Here is a 23,680-nt window from a genome sequence, read left to right on the forward strand (position 1 = left end):
AATAAAAAAAACCCAAATCTAGTGAGCACTGAAGAAGAGAATGGGGATGAAGAGCAATGTGGAGTTTTCCTGTTTTCTGTTGCACAGGCAGGTGCTGGCAGTAAGCTAAGATAGCTTGCTAAAGTATTGGCTTTCCATTATAACAAAAGTAACTTTCATATAATAGCACAGCAGCTTGCAACATATGTTCAAGCAGTTCAGGGAGGAGGGGCCAAGTACGAAAGGTAACCAACAATTCCTGCATAGTGTACCTTATTTGAATTGTCTGACAACACATAACACTCTGAAGTTCATTCAGATTTGGCACAAAATGTTGCCAATTGTGTTCGAGTTACCAAGAAAACAACACAACCTGACTCCACTTGGAGATTGTCAACCTGCCTTTACACCTGGTGTTAACACTTTAAGATCCAGACACACCAAACCAAAATCAAAGATCTAGTGGCAACGAAGGACGACTTTTGCATTCTCTCATGTCACCTTTGTCCCAGCCTAAAAGTTGCGCCTGAACACACCACAATGCCTACAGCCGACAGCCAACTGGCACGTTATTCGACACCTGCGTGAGAGGAAATAACTCTCCATAGCAGCAGACAGCAGTAGTCTGTATTCGTTAGTCTAAAATGGAAACAGGAAGACATTCAAGACTCTAGTTAGCCAATTAGCACATTGACAACACAGCCCCCCACTGTTAAAAGAGCAAAGCCTGTCTACCATGTGCTGGTGAACATTTTACACAAACAGTGACAAAGTGGTTCTGCGGAAGAGCTTAATGGCTAAAAGAAAAATCTATCTAATATAACAAATTTGTTTTGATCTCGCACCCTTTCGACATTTGCTATTCTCTCTTCTGTTTCTCTTCTCGTGCACTGAGCTTCAACATGCTGAACTGGCTGGAAAACAGTCAACAAGGGCTGACTAGTGCCAATGGTGGTGACACACCGCAAAAACAAGGGCAACAGACGCTCACTGACGGTCTGACACTGATCGACAGCCAACTGTCGGCTTAGTGTGTCAGGGCCCTAAGTTACCCCACAACCAGATAAACCAAATCATATACACATATAGGGACAGTTGCACTGGAATTGCATTGGTAGGCAGCTTGGCACCATGTTCACATCCTGTCAGCTGATGTACTTCAAATACACTGCAAAACAAGTTTGAAACACTTTGTATTTTGAATTCTCACTGCTTAAAAGTGTGTGTGTTCACTTCCAAATAGTTTAATATGGTTAAAAAATGGTTACACTGTATTGCAGAGACTATTAGCATCATTAGCGTAGCCCCTTCTCTACACAAAGAGCTCCCTGTGACATCAGCACCCCGTCAGCCTGTGATAGATGCTAGATACAGGCGAGCCGACCTCGTCCCCTAAGTGAAACATGAGAGAGGTATGCGTTTCAGACACCTATTAGATGAGGACTGATAAAGACGTGAGGCGGCGTGGCAGCATGCGGGGCAACGCTGATGAATCAGTGACTTTTTTCCCTTTCTCTTTTTCCCCTTCGTCCCTCCTGCATCCTTCGCCCCCTCCATCCCTCCCAGCCCTAATTAACACCTCAAGCCAGGACACAGGATCCAGCGACAGCGGACCACGAGAGTGACTCATCAGTTAAAACGCGCCACTGTATCTTTTATCTCGATCTGTATCGCCATCACTCAGCGGCTTCTCTCCTTGCACAGGTTATCGCGAGGGACCGACCCGAGTAAAGGAGGGGGGGGGGGCAACAGCTGTCTCTCCAGAGGAGTGTAAAAAACAAACCATAGAAAGAAAAAGAAGCAGGAAATGTCTTTTGTCTTCAAAGCAAAAGGTTGTTTCACAGTTGCAGCAGCTGCAGTGTCACAGTTACAGGGTTCAACTGCCCAATATATATGTGTCAATGAAGTGGAATAATGGAAATTAATTAGATTTCAATCAATCTGGAAGATGACCTACTGTAGCATTTAGATGGTAAGCTTCAGAGGAAAGATAGCTGCAATACCAACAAACTTGGGTTGGTAGTCCAACCGAACCACCAAACCAAAGCGTCTGTATTTGACAACCTGGGAATGAAACTCAAACATCAACTCTTTGCAAGAGCACTAAAATAAATCGCATCTCTCCCCAAAGACCAAAATACACCATTTCGTCCAAATTCATTTTGTAATAGAATTGGAAAGGAGAAAGTTCACACTGGTGATGGCTTTGCCGGATCACAAATTGCAAATCTGGTATTACTAAAAATTCAGATGAATTAGCGTTTCTTTAAACTCCATGTTTGTTTACTGTCAGCAAGCCAGAAAGTCATATTTTTGAGGAGGTGCATTTAAAAGAATATGCAGAATTTAAAGAAGTCTGACCTTGGTGTGTCCCTCACGGTAGAATCTGTGACCCAAAGCATGTTTATATGCTTAAGTCTTCTTTCTTTTTTGTTCACTTCCAATTACAGTGACTGAATATTGGGCTTTGAGCGCTATCAAAACACAGGTAACACTCACAACAAGTGTAGACTCTGACTAAGGACTCGCTGCTGCTGCTCAGCTAACGTGCTGCTTTGCCACCCAGGCTGTGTGTAGACATTGTGTGAGGCAGTGGCATACTGTCGTTTCAGTCAGCATAACGTTCTGGGAGGAGATCCTGCAACTGAGCGTGAAAAACCGACACTGGGATGGAGATATTGCATAATTTCTGCTAGCCAACCACACAGTGTAAGGCTCAATCCCAATATGCCCCTTGCCCCTACCACTTAGCCCTTACCCCTTCATTCGTTTGTTTGTGTCTAGGAGTAGGGTGTCCTGATTCTTGCTGGGATAGGGTGAGGTGTAAGGGCTAAACAGCCCTCCAAAGTGAGTGTTATGAGAAGTCATTGGCACAACAGAATACCCCAGGAACAAGTCCTAAAACCTGGAAGTAAGTTAGCATGTTTGCACTCCCAGTTACCTTGTCTTGAAGTCAGTGGGTTTTTTGGATGGCTTTTTGGTTAGATGCCTGAAAGAAGGTCTGTGGTTAACACAAGCTTAGGAGACTATCATGTTTTGTTTCATATAAAATACATCGGTAAACACCCCACTCGTGAACCTTGAAGCTTCTATGAGTCTTAAAAAAGGCGGTTGCTAACAAGTGGCTAAACAAGACTACAGAACGTCATCACGCTGAGCTGCGCCGAACACAGCTTTACAGTCTTGTTATGGTGGTGATGTTAGGTCATGTGACCGTGGTGTAGTTTGTTTATAGCCTAGCGTTAGCTTTTTACTTCTGATGATTACATTTAGGTTTTGATGATTATAAAAATAGTGTTTTTTTTGTGAAGATTATCTTGCTGAACAAAACAAGTAAGCAGCATTAACACTGTTTGCCACAGAGCTTATTTTCAGCAGTAATCCAAAAATCCAGGAGGCTTTCTGATGAGGGAACTAGTGCGATTCTAACGTCCACGTTGGCCTACAAACCGCCATCACAACGAAACTGGTTAATAAAGATTAAAGGAAAATTACAATAACTATCATATTATCTTAGTTTAATGTTGTGTCAATGCATCTGTATACTGATGTCTCTACAGCTAACTAGTTCGCTAGCTAAATGTTACATTGCTATTGCTGATTTGTGTATTAAAGTCCCAAAGTTTGACACATTTCCATGTCATAAGTAGGCTTACTGGTGCAGTCAAAACAATTTAACTTCAACACAACACACCTAAGTGACAAAATTCAAGCTCCCATCTGACAGCTGTGCTCACAATCATGTCCACCATGACCTACACTAAGCATGATTGGCTGTAAAGAGGTCATGTCAGAAGAGATGTGCAAACACAGTAAGATCTATTCTGATCATGTTGGGAACTTAATTAAAATGAGACAGCACTAACTAAAACCAGTTACTTACTGTAATTGTCACACAATGGTCACAATTGTAAATGATGGTCTATTGTAAATTGTACAGAGGGCAAAATGGCTGTGCAAATATGATATATATCGTGCATCTGTCAACGCTGCTTGTAACTCTGTTCCAAGGGCAAAGGGGTACGCAAAACAAGGGGTAGGGGTAGACATAAGAAATTGGACTGGTTCTGGGGCCCTTTGATTTCTATGACGCAGAGAACACGGACTTAATCGCAGAATCATAAGAGCTGATTTGCATCATACAGCTGATTTAATAAAAATGTAATGAATTTTTTATTTAATAAAAAGTTGTAAAATGCAGATTTTGTGGAATTTTCAAAAAAAGCTGATCCAAATTATAAAACAATCACAGTTTTCCCTACCATTATGAGCATTTCTTCACCGTGCCTTAGCCGAATGAATAGAACACAAACTGTGCCGCTATGTTTGGGCATCATTTACAGGTGCTTAGCTTCTGTATTCCTCTCTTTGCGTGCTCAGGCTCTCCACATACAAGTAGGTGTAAGACAAAACTGAGTAGCAGTCAAGAATTCACTCTGTTCTGATTACGTCTGCCTCGAACTTTAGCGTCGGCAGGTTTGATCACGCAGATGTGAGTTACAGCTAGCTTGACCACAGCCTTTCTCTTGGTCAGCCAGGCTGGGTCAGATCCTGACCTCTTGTGCTTCTCGGGTCGCCAAGAGGCAGCGTCTCATGGGTCTGTTTCAAGCTAGTTTACACAGTTACAGTTTATGTCCTTAGTTAAACTGGCCGCTGCCGCTAATGTTGGGGTGTACCATGCACCTGTAAGCCTATTCCCACCTGTAGCCTAAATGCATTGAAACGGGCCAGGATACACCTATGACTATGTCTGTTTTTCTTGTCTGTTACTAGAGTGTTAATACCATAAATTGGTGGGTTAATACAAATATGGAAATAAGATTAATTGGATTATATTACAAGGAAGCATAAAACATGTTGCCTGTGTCTCTTGTAAAGTAAGACATCTCACTTAGTTGCGAGGAAAGTTACTAAATTATTGAAAATAGTGACTTAAAATAGTGTAATGTTGTTTTACATCAAATTCATTGATATTCATTAAATTTTGAATGTTTTCTTATTGAACTGTTGAAACTTTAATCACCCACCACATTAGATTAGACACTTTTTATGATGACAAAATATGCCTAAATGATAAAACACAGAATAAAAAAAAATTAAAACCTAAAACACGGAACCAACAGAATGTGGAAAAAATTAATACCAATTTCATAGGGCCCTATCAGAGCACCAGCAGTCTGATAACCACCACACATGTAAATGTTCTTAAACTGCATTAAAAGCTTCATATGACATTTCAGTAATAGTATTATTTGCATGTGAGGAATTATAGTAGACCTCTTGCCTTAAGCCTCACTGGCAAAAACATCTGAATTATTAATAGCTTTTGGGATGCACCGAGAATTTCACCTGTCATGACCCAGGACGCTGCACATCATCATCACCATCAATATTGACGGTCTGGACACAGCCACCTCACCACTCATCAAACACTCGCTGGAACGTGTTACAACTCATTTCAGAACAGTCTTCCCTGTTTAAACAAAAATAGAAAACAACAGCTTCGAGCTCTGCATGTACGATGCCAGTTTTTTAGTCAAAACAAGATAAGTGCTGACACTAAAAGGCTCCAGCATCTCTTTTGCTCTTTTGCTTACTCGGAGAAAAAAAAAATATCGAGCGCAATCTTCCCTCTTTTGTCTTTTGGCTACGCCAGCCTCCTGTGATTATCACCTCAAATGAATGACAGACTGTAACACTGCTTCAGGGCCAGGAGGGAGTGAGGAGCGGACCGACTCTCCTACACCTACGCACCCAGTCTGGGAATAGCTTTCCAGGCAGCCCCCGATGGAGCTCTTCTCTGGAGAGCTGACAAGAGCCTACGAGAGCGGAGGAGACTCTGCTCCTTGTCCGCCAAATACCGTCTGCCTCTTGTTCTAACTTGCATCCCAATTAAAGACTATTTACAGTACGGGAGGATTATTTCCGTGGGCTGTGGAAGCAGAGAGAAAAGGGGGTGTGTTCCTGTTCTAACACACACACTCCCCACTACTCGAAAATAATTCCTTTGCAGTGAAGACTTAATTCTCATTCTGCGTTCGTGTCCCTGATCCTGTGTTGTCTATTCTGGTCATGTGGTCCGCCTGCCTTACCGCTGTCCACTGTCACAGCTGTGTGTGTGTTCAATGCAGAAAGAGGGGTCAGTGTGTGTTTTAACCACTGCTACAGTGCGAGCCCCGCCCAACGGAAAGATAAATCCTTGTCTGACCACATGCATACAAAGGGCTCAAAGATATTTCTAGTACACAAGCCACCCAGGTGCTTGATATTCTCCAACAACGCTGCCATTTTGTCTTTGTGGCCCTCTGGATTTTAACGATATGAATATTTCTGATTCCACAGCCAGACGTATCAAGGCTGATACAGGAAAGTATGAACAAAACAGTCCCTCAAACGTGTCTTAAAGACGATCAGAGAATTGGATGAGAAGTACGAAGCAGTAACAAGTGTATGCCCAATTTGCGTGTGTGTTTTTTCCTCCTCTGTTCCAAGTGTATCCCTCTCAAACTAGCATATTGTTGAACAGATGCCCACATATTGTTGCAAGGGAACACCCCAGTAGCAGCTTAGAGATGATTCAACCATAGACAGACACAGAGAGTTGGGTCAAAGCAGGAAAAAAAAAGAAGAAAAAAAAAAGGAGGAATAAAATCATGCTAGTGGGTAGACACACGCCTGGGGCTCACTGATTCCCATCCAAACCACGTATCTTTATATCACCAGTGAACCGAATTTTAACATCTATTTTGTGGGGTTTTTTTTGTTATCCAGTCATGATGTCAGCTATGTCGGCGTGTTACGTTCGGCTGTCTCAGCGTCAACAGGGTGGAAAATGGGGGAGGGATAATAACGTTGTGATGCTAATGGGAGCACAGGCAGACTAGTGGCGGTGAGGGAGTTAGCGAAGACTTCTCAAATATCCATGTGGGCTGAGCAGTCAGACGGTACATGATATCAGCTCTTGTAAGAAGTACCTTTAAACAACAGTCTATATCTTATCTTATCCTCTTCCTAATTGAGTAAAACATTTGTATCAAAATAACATCCATTTGATGTCCGTGTCTTTATAGTCTGATGGTGTATTTTTGTCACTCCCCACGGATAACAGAACAAATGTAGACAATGTGATGTTACCAATGCTACGACTGAGTTTGAGACCAGGTGTTTCAGATCCCAATTGAGGTACTATGGTGTTGTACTATGTCAAAGTTAAGTTGAGATGGCTTGAGGAGGCTATGGACAAAAAGTATTGATAAAAAAATAATAATTCCAATATATATCTAATGCTGGATTTTGGTCCTCTACCACCCAAACTGATCTACAGTCCATTGCAATCCATTTCGTAAGGGAGTTCGTCAGTCAGTCACAGGTAGACATACTCAGTTTGCGTTTCAACGCCTGGTCGAGAGTGGCTTGACGAGGCTAGCTGCTAGCGCTAGCATCAGAGGCTGTGCTAGCTCGGGTCTCTAGGGGTTTATCCCAGTATCCCTCCACAACTCCTCTATCCTCGATGACTTGACCTGCATATTAATTGACATCCGGCATCTTGAAGGACGTCTTAATTCATTAAATGTGCTCAGAAGAGAGGGAAGCAAGGATACACAAGTGCAGCCTTCGCGGAAGTCTTTTATCAGCAGACACACCCCCCTGATTGAATATCAGTTGTTGATTGGACACCGCTGCAGCTGATCGGACTGATCTGATACATCACAATATCACTGGAGTGAAAACAAATAAGAGATTAAACTCAAGTGTATTACTCCCAAGTTTTATATTTCATTTGTTCTCTAATTCGCCATCTAGTTAAAAATCTGAACAACAAAAGTTCCGGACCGCAAACATTCTTCATTTATTAGAAAGATTTTTCTCTTCATAATCTGTCATTTCCCTCATCAGCTTTTATTATCAATACAACTAAATGCAGAGAGAGTCTGTCTGTGAGTAAAAAAACACTTTTACGTCACTGCTCGTCATTTCTATTCAGTCACACATGAGACTGATCATTCCTGAGCATCGTTTTGATGAGTTACAGAATTATAATTTGTTTTAATAAAGCCCATAAAGCCTACTGATGGCTGATCCAACTATAATCGGCTGCCGCCGTCATCAGAAATGGACAATACTTTGCTTCAGAGGAGAAGACACCCCATTTCTTTGAAGGCAAAGATGCAAGTGACGGAAATGTGAATGCGAGATCGGGTATTGGGATGAACCCTAGGTTTGCTGCTATATGTTTTGCATTGAGGGGATATTTTAGGCTTGAAGTACTCCGATGGTACGAAAATTCCTTACTGCAGGAACAGCAATCAGTTCCTTCTGGGCGCTTATTAAGTTTAAATGTTCCATTCATGAGGCCGAGAAGTGCCGTCTCGTCGTACCGGGTCAAAGGGCACCTCAGAACATAATTAATCAGCATTCATTTTTTAAACACCTTATTTTTTCTGTGATTAATTACTAAAAATGAATGCATTTTTTGACAGCCTTAAAGGAGCTATATGTAAGAAATCTAAAGCAAATAGTTGTAAAATCCTCCTAATGTCACAGAGACTAAGGAATAATGTTCATATAACATACTGATCTCACCGACAACAATAGTACAGCCAGAATATTTGCATTTAAAAAAAATTTACGGTCCGCAAATCATGTTTATGTTTTGAATTTGTGTTTTGGCCTGTTGCGCCACCCACCGCCGTCTACCAGTCACGCAGTCAGTAGAGTCTCAGCATCAGTTACAGTTACGACTGAGCTACAGCAGCACGGCAAGCAGCATTAGCAGTGTCCCGGTACATAGCATTAGCAGCCGGCTCCTCCTCAGCTGTATCCCGGCAGCAGCGGTAGCAGCAGAGAAGCCGGACTTGCCCGCTGGAAAACCGAAGATCAAAGACGCGGTCACGTGGCCCTGCCACGGCAGCTGCCTGTGGGCAAACAAATCAGTCTCCAGTGTGCCGCTGTCCAGCAACCTCGAATCTGTAGGGGAGGGGGGGCGGACACGACTCGCGGCAGTACTTTGAATTTGAGTGCAGTAACCGTTTTGGCCACATTCTTACATACAGCGCCTTCAATATCTATGTACTTTTTATCACAATATGGTAAAAACATGCAACATTACATGTAAAAAAAATCAACTTGATTTAACGCAGTTACCACTGTTACAGACTACAGACTAGGGCTGGCACGATATCAGATTTGCACCACACAATTATTGTGACCAAAAGAGTTCACGATAACGATATCGCAATATATGTAGATTTTTTTTTTTTTAAAAGAGGCTATCAATGAAATTCATCTTTAACTTTGCTTATTGTGAGTTTTATCCCTCTTTTTGGTGAATGAATTACACTCAAAGTACAAGTGCAGGGAGTCGGGGAGAAAGTCTGTAACCATGACTGTACAAAAGCATACAAATGATCACACTTCATGGATAGTGAAGGAAAACCAGATGATGCTGGGAGAGGTAGACAGAGTGAGAACGCAAAGAAACAGAAATTATTCAAATTAATTATTTACATGATGTTATCATACATGCATTTAAAACACAATATTAATATTTCAATTTAAAATATGTAAACATAAATATATGTAAATATACGTAAATGTAAAAAACTAAAAATAATTTCCCTCAGCTTCAGTTTGTGGAGTTTTGAGTCATGGAGTGGATAACTGATCAGTAAATCCTATCACAGCGGCTCAGATCAAATCTACAGATGAGAGGAGCAGCTGCTGCTGCAGAGGCAAACTTTTAGACTCAGCACAATAAACGTTTAAGTTTCACTTTAACTACGCCTGATGTGCTGCTCCGTCTGTGCCCAGAGTAAGCTCTGCGCTGCAAGAATGTGGTGCAATTAAAAACCAAACGGTATCCCGACAGCTCCAAAAAGTGAAAATCAAAACATACCAGCAGTTGTTTTAATCGTAAATAAATTAATATGTGGAAAACTATGCAATTTCACATTAAATCAGTAAACACTCATTTTGAAGTACCGCTAAGCCCTTGTTTATGCTATCCCACTACACAGGAATTTTGAGTTCAACGCAGAGACATGATCCCTCGTGACATGATTTCGGCGCCCCGAGCAGCCACCAGTCCACGCTCCATATTTGGTCCGGACGGGGACTTGAACAGATGACCCTCCGGTTCCCAACCCAAGTCCCTATGGACTCAGCTAGTGCCGCCCCATTAACATTTGTGAGGTAAATCAAATGCATATGAGCTGAGTCTGCTACATATTAAACTTACAAACATAACATATCCGCTACATATGAAAAGTACAAACGTAACATATCCGCTACATATGAAACGTACAAACATAACATATCCACTACATATGAAATGTACAAACGTAACACATCCGTAACATATCCACTACATATGTAACGTACAAACGTAACATATCCGCTACATAAGAAACATACAAACGTAACATATCCGCTACATATGAAACGTACAAACGTAACATATCCGCTACATATGAAACGTACAAAGTCACATACCTGCTACATATGAAACGTACAAATGTAACATATCCGCTACATACGTAACGTACAAACGTAACGTATCTGTTACATATGAAACGTACAAACGTAACATATCTGCTACATATGAAACTTACAAACATAACATACCCGCTACATATGAAAAGTAAAAACGTAACATATCTGCTACATATAAAACGTACAAACGTAGCATATCCACAACATATGAAACGTACAAACGTAACATATCCACTACATATGAAACGTACAAACGTAACACATCCGTAACATATCCGCTACATATGAAACGTACAAACGTAACATATCTATGGTTTGCAGCAACGTACAGTGCCAACATTTATACACAACAGATAGAATCCATGATACATCATTTCTCTACCAATAAAAGCCTGAATAGATCAGAGTACAATGCAGCCATAGGATTTATACCATTTTGCATCTGCAGCGTGACAACCTCTTTTTATCGTATAGAAAAGCTCTGCCATCAGTACTGCTCACATCATGAAACCAAAGCCGAAATGCTCACACACACTGAGAGACACTTCCTGAGTTCTACTGAGGTGAAAGCATTCTGGTAAATGCAGTCAAATCTGAACTGAGAATAAAAATAGCCATAGCAGGTTGGGGAGAAAATCTTCTTATGTCCCTGTCTGATGATGTCGATAACTGAGATTGTAGCTTCCCTTTAATTGTAAAACCCTCAGCTTGCATTGTAGTAGATTGAGTCATTCAGACAGAGACAGCGAGATGAGATTGCTCCATAACCTGGCAGCCGCCCACGCTGCTCGGTGACAGATGACGGCCTCTCCTAGTTTTGGTCAAGGTGCTCTGGCACGCTAGGTCGCCTCTTGCTGACTTGACTCCTGTTTCTCTAGTGAGCCTCTTTAGCGCCTGAGCTGTTAAGGTGAGCTTGGGACAAACTCCAGAGATTAAATTATGTGGAAAAGCAGATTAAATAGTTATTATCCCATCTGCAGCCAGACAACTACACACACGAGCAGGCACGCATACATGTTCGCAAGCCCACGTGCACGCAGACAAGCAAAGGGGGAATAGACACACACATACACACACACACACACACACACACACACACACACGTGATCTATACCAAAGGATGAATCATTTTCAGAAAACTCATATGTGTATGGATGATTATCAGTGTGTGGTGTGTCTCAAACTAGACATATTGATTTTCTAAAAACCTCTTCAATATGCAGACTACATTTGATAAAGAAATGGACCACCACTCCGCCAAAATAAAAGCTTCCAGGGAGTCACAGAATTAGTTAACAGAAGGGTTGAGAGAGCGATCTAAATGTGGTTGTTTTGGGAAGCCTGCCTGCCGTCGATTCATGTCTTTCTGATAGGCATGTAAGTTTAGAGAGACGCCCACACATCCCTGAGCCTCTCTCAGTTGCTACAACCGAGGCTAAAAAAAAAAATAGAAGCGAAACAGAGAGAGAGAGAGATAGGAAGAGATTGAGAAGAGGGAAAAATGTGTGCCGTCTGTCGCAGAGTGGAGCTTTCCTGCCCCGGCTCCTCATTGGAAGCCCGGTGCTGAGTGTGTGTTCGCGTCTCTTTGAGGAAGGGCTGGAGTTAACCCACACACTCTCAGCAGCCAGCATCAATGGGGCTGTCTATGTGCTGTAAATCAAGCCACACATCCAAGAGCATCGGCAGCCCATGCATGGAAAGTTGCCGTATAATAACACCGTATGGTCCCACACATACACACTGGCTTTATACAGATTAAAAGCTACTGAATGCCTTTTGCCAGCCTCTCTCTCTCTCTCTTAGTGTGTGATCATGGTAGGTATGCATACAGTAGCTATATTTGGGGCCGTGGGGATTTGCTAAGCTGTGTTTTCCAGCCAGAGCTCAGTATTAGCGCAGAGAGACAAAGAGCAGAGCAGAGTCACATGCGTATACACACACTGCACATGTAAAGGGCACAAACGCACACACAGCACACACATGTGCACACTCATATGTGCTTACAAATGCAGAAAGCTCAGCTGGTGACGTGTGTCTAATGTGTGGTGTAACCCAGCCTGGCTCTCATGTGGGTAGAGGGTTTCCTAGAAAAATCTTGATATGCTCACATGAAACACACCTTTTAAAAGGTACAGTGTGGAAGATTTAGGGTGAGGACTGCAACCAGCTGAAACTTCTCCTGGTTAGAATTCCTCTAGTGTTTTTACCAGGAGCCGAATTATCCGCAGAGGTCTCTCCCTCTCCAAAACAGACAGATCAGGTGATTAAAACTGGCAATTAAAAATCAGCATTTTGCCAATGCAGTTTGGCATGTCAGAGACAGGCTCACCTTCTTTCTTTGATAACAGGTTTTTACCAGGAGCTGAATTATAAGCAGAGGTCTTTTCTCTCCAAAACAAACCGACCAGGTGATTAAAACAGATAAAATCACTGAATAAAGCAGTTTCATGTTATAAATCAGCATTTTGCCAATGCTGTTTGGCATGTCAGAGACAGGCTCACCTATTTTCCCTGATAACTTAGAATCCACACAGGTTTTTATCGGAAGGTGAATTATTCGCAGAGGTCTATTCTTTTCCAAAACAAAACAACCTGGTGATTTAATATAGTAAAAAACACTGAATAAAGCAGCTTCACATAAAAAAAACAGCGTTTTCTGATGCTCTTGTTATTCAGGGGGTTCTTACTATGGTGGCTGATGCAAAAATAAACAAATGGCCCAATCTAAAGCCAGTGTTAGATTTGCCCATTCTGCATTATTGTTGAAACATGGCGGTGCAACATGGCGATATCAGTGGACAAGGACTCTGTACTGTTAGATTTAGGGGGATTTAGTGGTATCTAGCAGCGAGGATTGCAGATTGCAACTAGCTGAAACTTTTTACCAGAAGCCGAATTGTCCACAGAGGTGTCCTTCTCTCCAAAACTAATGGACTAGGTGAATAAAACCAGTAAAAACACTGAATAAAGCAGTTTCATATTACAAGTCAGTGTTTCGCCTATGATGTTTGGCATGTTGCAGATGGGCCGCTAGCCCAGCACCTGCTAATGTGTGCTCAGCTATTTTTTCTGACAGCTCAAGATCCAGACGTTCCGCAGGGTTTAACCAGGAGCTGAAATATCCGCAGAGGTCTCTTCCTCTCCAAAACAAACCGACCCGCTGACTTAATTCAATAAAACACTGAATAAAGCAGTTTCACGTTAAAAAAATGTGTTTTTCTGACACTCTTGTCGCTGAGGGGTTTCTAACTACAGTGGGTGATGCGAAAACAGCCAGTGTGTGGTTTGTCTGTTCTGGGCTACTGTAGAAACATGGCAGTGCAACATGACGATCTCTGTGGACGAGGACCCGCTCCCTATGTAGATATAAACAGCTCATTCTGAGATAACAAAAACACAAAGATTCTTCATTTCAGGTGATTATACACTAAAGAAAACAAACTTATAATTTACATTCCATTTCTGCCAATTTTCCCCCCCTAAATCCTACACACTGGACCTTTAAGTCAAGACAGATGTTGGTGTTTTATATTCACACTATACATCTTACTGTGTCAGAGTAGAAAGCTAGCATCTCCACAATAAAGTAAATGAAAATGTCTGAAAACATAATTTATCTTTGGAGTGTTTGCACGGCCCTCTGCCTGTCACAACTTTGGGGCAACAACTCTTCATTTACGACCACATCTCTGCATACAAATACACATGCATCAAGCAATTAAGTCGCACACATTCAGCCGAAGTGAGTGAGTGTGTCGCTGTGCGCCCAGACCCTGAGGCAGGCCCAGGGAGAGAGACACAGGACAATTAAAACTCGTGCTCGACAGGAAGAAACACCGACAGCTAGAGACTGGGCACCGAGCACTCATGCATCAAAATACACAAACACGTCGACAGAAACAGGTGAACGGAAAACAAAAAAAACACACATCACAATAGGCTGATCACAGCGTGAGAAGCTTTCACCTACTCCTAACAAAGGTCACGTTTTTGGTGTGATATCTTTGACAAGTGACAGCGTGCTCACCCCAATTATCCTGTTTCAAGTTTCCTACCTCCCTTTCCTTGCAAATAAACTCCACCTCTTATTCAAACAATCCACAAAACACACACGCACACACACACTTGGACACGTCACCCTCCCCTGCGCTGTGTGTCCAGGGTCTAAACAGAGATGTCCCCAGGGCTCTGTCACCTGTCTAGAGGGATGTGGGGCTAAGTGATGGAGGAGGGTGAGCCAAGGTCTCATCTCCTCCCTGGTGACTGGATGCAGGAGTGGACGACTGACCTTTGACCCTTTGCAGGAAAGGAGATTGAGCACTGCTCCAAACTCTATTAGCATTCCGCTCACACAGGACCTATAACACAGCAGACTAATGGCATGAGCACTGTGGATGTATAAGACTGAGGTGTGGCGGTAGAAGAGAGAGCCAACCTGAACATTCGGAGCTTTGCTTCCTCGTGGCAGCACAGCGGGGGACTTTTTGCTGTCAAAACTCATCATGTCACACACACACACACACACACACACACATATACTCAAAAAAAAAAAAAAAAAATCACACAGCGTTATGTAGCCATGAGTAATCCTGCCACGATTAGATTCTTAAAAGGCTAAGGGTCAGGTAAAACATGGCAACTTAATGCCACCGTGTACCGTTTTCCCCCCCTCACTCCTTTGATGCTTTGTTTCCCCTGACAGTGCAAGCCCTCCTACTCCACATATACACACACACAAATATATCAAAAAGACAAATAAGCCTGTCGGTCTTGTCTCTGCGTTTCTCAACATCGGCACATGTACGCTGGAATTGTCAACACTGCACAGCGAGATCAAACTGGCAATCTGTCACTACAGTGGGGATACAGTTGGGGATTCAAGTGACTGGTGACACATACAGAAATTATCCCCCTCTGATGTGGCGTGGGCATCGAGGTACTGCTTTAAAAAAAGTAATTGTATGCTCTGACCTCTTGTTGGTGAGCAACATAAGGCAAACAACCACCTACATAAGCAAAACATGATGTGAAAGTCTATTTGTGCAGACTACAACCAGCGGAAACTTCTCCCGGTTAGTTTAATGTTCAGGAGGTTTTAACCAGGAGCCGAATTATCCGCAGAGGTCTCTTCCACTCCAAAACGAACAGACCAGGTGCATAAAACCAGTAAAACGCTGAATAGAGCAGTTTCATGTTACAAATGAGTGTTTCTCCTATGCGGTTTGGCACGTTGCAGACAGGCCACTAGCTCAGCACCTGCTAAGGTGTGCTCAGTTTTCTCTCTGATAACCTAATGTGTGATCACCTTATTTCTGATCCAGATGTTCAGGAGGTTTTTATCCGAAGCCGAATTATTCACAGAGGTCTCTTCCTCTCGAAAAAAAATGAATCAGGCGAACAAAACCAGTAAAAACGCTGAATAAAGCAGTTTCATGTTAGAAATCAGTGTTTCACCTATGATGTTTGGCATGTCGCAGACGTGCCTGCTAAAGTGTGCTCACCGATTTTCTCTACCTTCAGATCAAGAGGTTCAGGAGGGTTTTACCAGGAGCCGAATCATCCACAGAGGTCTCTTCCTCTCCAAAACAAACCAACCCGTTGAATTAAACCAGTAAAAACACTGAATAAAGCAGTTTCACATTTAAAAAAATCTGTGTTTTTCTGACACCCTTGTTACTGAGGGGCTTCTAACTACAGTGAGTGATGTGAAAACACGAATAGTCCAATCTGGAGTCAGCGTGTGGTTTGTCTGTTCTGGGCTACTGTAGAAACATGGCAGTGCAACGTGGTGATCTCCACAGATGAGGACCTGCTCCCTATGCAGATATAAACAGCTCATTCTTAGGCAGGGTGTCAAACTTATTTTCGTTTATGGGCCACATACAGTCGGATTCGATTGCAGGTGGGATCGGAGCAGTAAAACCATTGCATAATAGTCTATAAATAGCAGACGCCTCCAAAATTTTCCCTTTTTTTGTTGAAAGAAGTACATTTTAAAAACACTAATCCATTTACAAAACAGACGACAAACAGCCTGTGATGTCTTCAGAAGAATAAATGTAAGTTCCACAGTATCTTTTAGTTTTTCCACATTCAGACGGTCAACTACTCAGTGTCATTACATGTGCATTTTTCTATACATTCCCACTCCTGTGTAGTAATCCTGATGACACCACAGCAAACTAAAGTGAAAGAAAAGCACTGTATTATGGTCAAAGCGTTTAACTTACTTCTGAAACCTGACACCTCTTACCCTTCACAAGTGCACCACTATTAGGTGTACAAGGTCATCCAGTGGGCCGGATTGGACCCTGTGGCGTTTCAGCTGCTGCCCTCTGGCCGTATGTTTGACACCCCTGATCTAGACATTCAGGAGGGTTTTATAGAGGTCTCTTCCTCGCCAAAACAAACTGACCTGTTGATTTAAACCAGTAAAAACACTGCGTAAATAAGGGTGCTTTCACACCTGCCCTGTTTGGTTCGCTTCAATCCAACTCAAGCTCGTTTGCCCCCTGAGTGCGGTTCATTTGGGCAGATGTGAACACAGCAATCACACTCAGGTGCGCACCAAAACAACCAGACCGAGACCTTCTTNTCTTGCAAGTGTACTCTTCTTCAACGTTTTGTTTACTTCCTGGATTTTTCCCGCATGGAAATTCTGACCAATCAGGAGCAGCTTTCTCACACAAGGCATTTGATCTGGTCTGCTTGTAAATGCTGCCGCGAGAATGCGAACCAACTTTCGGCAATTATGCAACTTTGCGATGAAATTAGTCCCTGATTTGGACCAAAGCAAGACAACTCTAGGTCTGAAGGCACGCTGAGGGGCTTCTACCTACAGTGGGTGGTTTGTCTGTTCTGAACTACTGTAGAAACATGGCGGTGCAACGTGGCGATCTCCACAGACGATGACCCGCTCCCTATGATATAAAGGTGATGAACACACAACTGTTCTTATTTTCAGGGGACTATACACCAAAGAAAACACACATCCATGTCTGCCAACAAACCCTACACACTGGACCTTTAAAACACCAAATCCTGATCATCATTTCCGTCACATGTTCTCCACATTCCTCACCACACAGTTAAAAGTGGTGACTTTAGCTGTGTGTCTCCTCCTCTGTATCCCTGGGTGTATCTATCTGATGCAGTATTTACCGTGGTAGGGTCAGTACCGCACTGATTTGTGAGTGACGCTGGATTTCAGCACCACGGACAGCGTTCTCTGCCTCCTTCTCCAGCACTAGGAGAGGAGAAGAGGAGGAGGAGGGATGAAGAAGGAAGACGACGGGTGGCTGTTGTGTTGTTGGTGGTGGGGGTTTCCCTGGCAGATTTCAAGAGAGAGAGTGGGGTCTTTACACAGTCATTCCTCCATCGCTACACATCGCCTACCACCGTCCTCCGTGCTGGATTTCCATACGGAGGAATGCCGTATGTGTGAGATCGCGGCTTTCATGAAATATTGATCGACCCAGCCTCACACAGGATGGACAGAGAGAGAGAGAGAGAGAGAGAGAGAGAGAGAGAGAGAGGGAGAGGGGAGGGTATTCCTCTGGACAGATCATGCATCCACCACCAACACCACCACCACCACCCTCCCTCCTTCCCTACATCCTCCAACAAGAATTTACTTTCCGATCATGACAACAAGCTGGATTCGCCGTTTGACGGGCAGAAACATGACAAAGCAATAGGCTACACACACACACACACACACACACACACACACACACACACACACACATAGGAGGAAAAATTAAGGCCGGCGGCGACCAGCTCCAACACCATCCGCCGCCTCACAGCCGCACATCGCATCCAAGCGCATAACGTTCCCAGTATTGCCAAGTGAGAGACGCGCCGTCATCGCGTTGCATTCACAGGAATGTCAGGAGGATTTACCCGTGTGCGTGTGTGTGTTCAGCTTCAGCCCCACCACCACCACCACCACCACCACCACCAAAACCGCTATCATGTGTCATGTTAAACTCTGCCGGCACTGTCATTCACAAAACAAGAAGCCACATCCGACGCGCATTTTCACAGATTTCTTTTTTTCTCTCCTCCTCCTAGGCCAAGGATGCGCTCATCACCACATCCACCTTCAGCAACTGTCGTGAGCAACACTTCAAAAAAAAAAAAAAAAAAAAAAAAAAAAAAAAAAAAAAAAAATCGCTGTGGTCAGCTGGGTGTCAATAATGCAATCTATAGCCCGGGCATCTTTAGCGGCGACACAACACACACGGTCAGCTGTAATTTTCAGCTCTGACAAGCAGATCGGGACATGAATTATTCAATACACATAAACTGAGCTCTTGTTCCTCAGCAGTGGGGGGAAAACGGCTCGACGAGAAATCTACATGAGCGGACACAAACCGATGCAGAGCGCATATTCCCCGCTTCCACCGCATACGGATGTAATGTGGCATGTACATGGATGCATACCGGTAGAAGAGATAAAAACACACACACACATATACACACACACAAACACACACACACACACACGGGTTTTAAAATCGTCGCCTTCAAGAGGCTGCAAACGCCAGCGAGAGACCGAGAGCAGCAGCCACGGAAAAAAAGCCAGCCGACATGTATGAAGATGCGCCGGCGGAAATGGCAACATGGAGACGTGAGCGAAATATGCACGAGCCGATGGGAATATTTACCTGTCAGGACTCCGACCCGGATTTGGTGGTCGTGGTTCGTTAAAATCATCCCGTCTGACGCCATGTTCAGCAGCGCTGTCGCCCGCACCGAGAACTCACGGCAGGGCCCAGAGCCGATCGCATCGAACTTAGTGGGGAGAGGGAGGGGAGGAGGAGGAAGAGGAGGAGGAGGAGGAGGAGGAAGAGGAGGAAGAGATGGAGGAGGGCTGGGATACAGCAAAAAAAAAAAAAAAAAAAAGAAGAGGAAGAGAAAAAAAAAAGCAGGCAGACGAGATGAGTAGAGAGCCGAGCGATCACCGGGACACCTCCAGATAAGCGGGCAGGATGCGGGGGCCGTTTAAACCGCACACATCACTCAGCTGGCCGCCTGCCACGGTAGTAGTGTGGATCCCAGATTAAGTCTTATGGAGACCACTATTGATTTCCTGTGAAGGCTTTTAAAGGGGAGACTGACGAGCAGTGCGTCTGCACACGCCACTCACTTCCCTCATATGATGCTTCAAATTCAAATCCCTGCACCTCAAATCTGACCTTTCACCTCATGAGTATCCTCCAATCATAAAAATCCATAAAAGCCCCCTCCCCCTTCCTTTCCCTCCAGGAGATGCACCCCTGCTTTTAGAGATTAAAGGGGCCCCTGTTGGAGTCACAACAGCACCCCAGAGATGTGTCGGCTCCATCTCAATGCAGAGGCTTAAGAGGAGATCACAGTCTGACCTGTAAAAATGCAACTACATCCCTGGGCAGAAAAAAAAAAAAAAAGCGCCGCTTCTATTTATAGACCGGCTGCACGCTTCCATGGTGTATAATTTCTCTTGTTTATTCTCACGGAAAGAAAATGCCCATCCTCCAGCTTCTGTTGGGAATCTATCAATATACATAATTCATTAACACACGTACGTGAGCGCAGTAACCGTGGCGAGAAAAAAAAAAATGGGGCAACTCTTCCAGCATGACTGGCTTGCTTCAATAGCGTCGCCATGTCTGTGTCCGATGACCTAACCAAAAGAAGTGACACAATTTCCACACACTTTATATAGTAGCCAATTCCCTCTTCCATTGTGTTACAATTAGCAGCAGGAAGTGTGAGTCGGCCAAGGACATGAAGCAGACCTTCAAAGTTACACTGATGTCTTAACCTGAGCTGGATTTTGACTCAGTGGGTCTTGTTTTCCTCCACTACAACCTATCATAACCAGTCTAGAGTGTGTTCTACTGCTCTACTGCAGGTCATATAATCATCAGGAACTGGAAAATCATTCATCTGTCCATATGGTTCTTCATCCACAAGAATGCGGATTCTCATTTTAAGGTTTGGGCCATTAGCTACCATGCAAAAACTCATCTGGTTACCTGATTGAAGCACTTGTAGTTTTGTTCTCGTGTATCTATGCTTAAATAAAACTATTTTCATGGGAAATAGGCCATGTGCCATTTGTCCTTCGGTGTTTAATTTGTCTTGTCTTATCTTTTCTCCTGCATAAAAACATACAGGAACTTGTTTTAAACATAATTCTATTAGTTTTGGATTGGTTTACATCCGTATACACATCCATCCATCCGTCTTCATCCACTTATCCAGGGCCGGGTCGCGGGGGCAGCAGGCCAAGCAAAGCACCCCAGACGTCCCTCTCCCCAGAAACAATTTCCAGCTCCTCGTGGGGCACCCCAAGGTGTTCCCAGGCCAGATGATATATATAATCCCTCCAGTGTGTTCTGGGTCTGCCCCAGGGCCTCCTACCAGTGGGACATGCCCGGAACACCTCCAGTGGGAGGCGCCCAGGAGGCATCCTGATCAGATGTCGAAGCCACTTCAGCTGACTCCTTTCGACGCGAAGGAGCAGCGGCTGTACTCCGGCCTCCCTCCAGATGTCCGAGCTCCTTACCCTATCTCTAAGGCTGAGCCCTGCCACCCCATACACATCAGCAAACAATCAATTTATTTGTCACATGTATTCAAAGAAGGTACAACTCTAGTGAAATCCCATCACTTCCTTCAACTTGTGTATTGTAATTGAGTCTTATTTTGCCTCCATTTACAGGCTGCTGCTTTATAATCGTCCATGTTTCCAGACAGGCTGCAGTGTGTTTATTCATGGCATCGCTGATGGCTCTGGTAATCCATGGTTTCTGGTTTTGGAATGATGTAAGTTTGGCTTTGGGTACAGCTGCTTCTGTTGTTTCACAAATTAAATTCACCACAGACTTGGTGACGTCGACAGTGGTGTCCTTGAACGTACTCCAGACTGCATCATGTAGTGCAGACTGCAAGGTCTCTGATTGGCCTGACCATTTCCAACACCACTGTCGGTGTTTGCATAGTTTGACATCGGCAAAATGGCAGCATGGTCGTTCGTCCCAAAAGCAGGTAGCGATTTGTAGCCATCCATCCATCCATTTTCTGCTTATCTAGGGCCGGGTCGTGGGGGCAGAAGGTTGAGCAAAGCACCCCAAACATCCCTCTCCCCAGCAACACTTTCCAGCTCCTCCTGGGGGACTCCGAGGTGTTCCAAAGCCAGATGAGATATGTAATTCCTCCAGTGTGTTCTGGGTCTGCCTCCTACCAGTTGGACGTGCCCGAACCACCTCAATTGACCTATTTCGAACTGAAGTAGCAGCGGCTCTACTCTGAGCTCCCTATGGATGTCTGAGCTCCATACCCTATCTCTAAGGTTGAGCCCAGACACCCCATGGAGGAAACTCATTTCGGCTGCCTGTATCTGCGACCGCACTGGTTAAATTAATTAAAGAGCGAATCGAAGGAAACGTTCAACATCTTAGGAAATATGCTTGTATGCTTTCTTGCTGAGAGTTAGGGTAGAAGATAGATATCACTTTTATGTTATATGAAGCTGAAGTCAGGAGACACTTAGCTTAGCTTAGCATTAAGACTGGAGGATTTAGCTAGCCCGACTCTGTCCAAAGAGCTAAAAATCTACCAGCATGTTTAAAGCTCACCATGTGACATGTTATAACTTGTTTGTTAAATCCGGAAAAAAAAACTAAAACCACAAGTTGCCGTTCTACAAGGATAATGTGCTTAAGTATTCAATGGCCGTGCCCAGTGAACCATCTTAACCATCTTCTTGCTGTAACTTCATATTTAACGAATGAGCCCTGTCTCACTTCGAAGTCGTCGAAATCCGGCACTTGGGCAGTGACTTGCAAGAAACCAACGAAAAAGGGTGTCCTCTAACGTCAGCATGACACTTGGTCAGTTGCCATTATAGTTGAACGGCGTCCAGCGGCTTCAGGTAGAAATGCAGCGGAACAAGGACGAAAGTTGAGGTGTTGAATGTTCGTCTTGGGCGGGCAGGAGGTGTGGTGGATGGGTCCAACATAGACCAACTTTCACCCGTGAGAGCGGTGTTCACGTCCAGTTAAAAAAAAAAACCCTGTTCTTTTTTCCAAAACCTAACCACGTGTTTTTGTTGTTGAATGATAAAAAAAACGTCAATTCGCAGTGTTGTACAGACGTAGTGCATTTATTTTGAAAGAGACTGTATGTAAACGTTTAATTTCCTGTGAAAACAGAAGTGTATTTTGAAAGAAGACAATCCATGTAACAGGCAGAACTTGACACGGCATCCCAGAACATCAACAACCAACTCACTCAGGGTACCTTTCACATCGTATCTGGATGTGGAAAGTCCATGACCGAATGTTGATATGTGACGGAGTGAGAATGTGCTGAACGACCAGATTATACAGAGAGGTAGTGTTGATCTTTCTGTCTAAGTCTTGGCGATAAAGCCAAGATGTATGTCCTATTCCTTTAACGCCAGGATGAAAAGCAGCGTCAGTGTTTTCTTTTGTTGAAAGCTTCAAGTTTGTTGCACATAGGCATGACTTGGTGTGGTCAGACCTGTAACTACGCCCAGCAGTGATGTCACGTGTCCTAACATACCATACGGTACACTTCTACATCACTGTAGCAAGGTGAGACGTTAAACCAAAATTCTGCTGCTGTTTAGTTACTCTTTAAAAATCACTCATGATGTTTATGTTAGTAAAGAAAATGTGTATGGTCATAAACTACTGTTCTCAAAGTTGAACTAGGCTCGCCATGTCTGTGGTTAGAAACTCATTTGCTGGTCTAGAACATGAGAGGAGATCTTGCTCCCTGTAGCGCGGCATCACGACAGCATCCACATCTGTCAGCCTGTCAATGACGGAGAGGGCCCAGTGCTAAACAGGCCTTGTTAATGGTGAGCATGCACAGAGGTGCTCTATATGCATGTGAGCACGTGACCATATACACACACAATGCAAACAGATGCTCACACACACACACACACACACACACACACACACACACACATATACACACTCCACGGTCCAGAGCTGGCAAGCGTTCCTGGAAGGCTGGAATTCCCTTGCTGGTGCAGAGAGGGAGAGCTGAGGAGAGAAGATAGTAGAGCAGAGATGTATGGAGGAAGGGTGGGTGGGGGGGTGTGGTGGCACCAGGCTGAAGACATTGGGGACCCCATCTGGTGTGTAGAGGACTGTGTTTAAGTAGTGTGAGAGTGTGTATGCTTGTG

At 43.8% G+C, this 23,680-nt stretch overlaps 1 protein-coding gene across 1 annotated transcript in view; it reads right to left on the minus strand.

Moving 5' to 3' along the window:
* The window catches only part of gphnb (gephyrin b), a 147,804-nt gene extending 128,219 nt beyond the window's left edge, over positions 1–19,585 (minus strand). Inside the window, exon 1 of the mRNA XM_050059038.1 lies at positions 19,140–19,585. Coding sequence (XP_049914995.1) covers positions 19,140–19,203 — 64 coding nt within the window. The 5' untranslated portion in view covers positions 19,204–19,585. The remainder of the gene's footprint in view (positions 1–19,139) is intronic.
* Positions 19,586–23,680: the final 4,095 nt, after the last annotated feature.

The sequence above is a fragment of the Epinephelus moara genome, chromosome 12 (assembly GCF_006386435.1).
Source record: "Epinephelus moara isolate mb chromosome 12, YSFRI_EMoa_1.0, whole genome shotgun sequence".
Classification (NCBI taxonomy): domain Eukaryota; kingdom Metazoa; phylum Chordata; class Actinopteri; order Perciformes; family Serranidae; genus Epinephelus; species Epinephelus moara.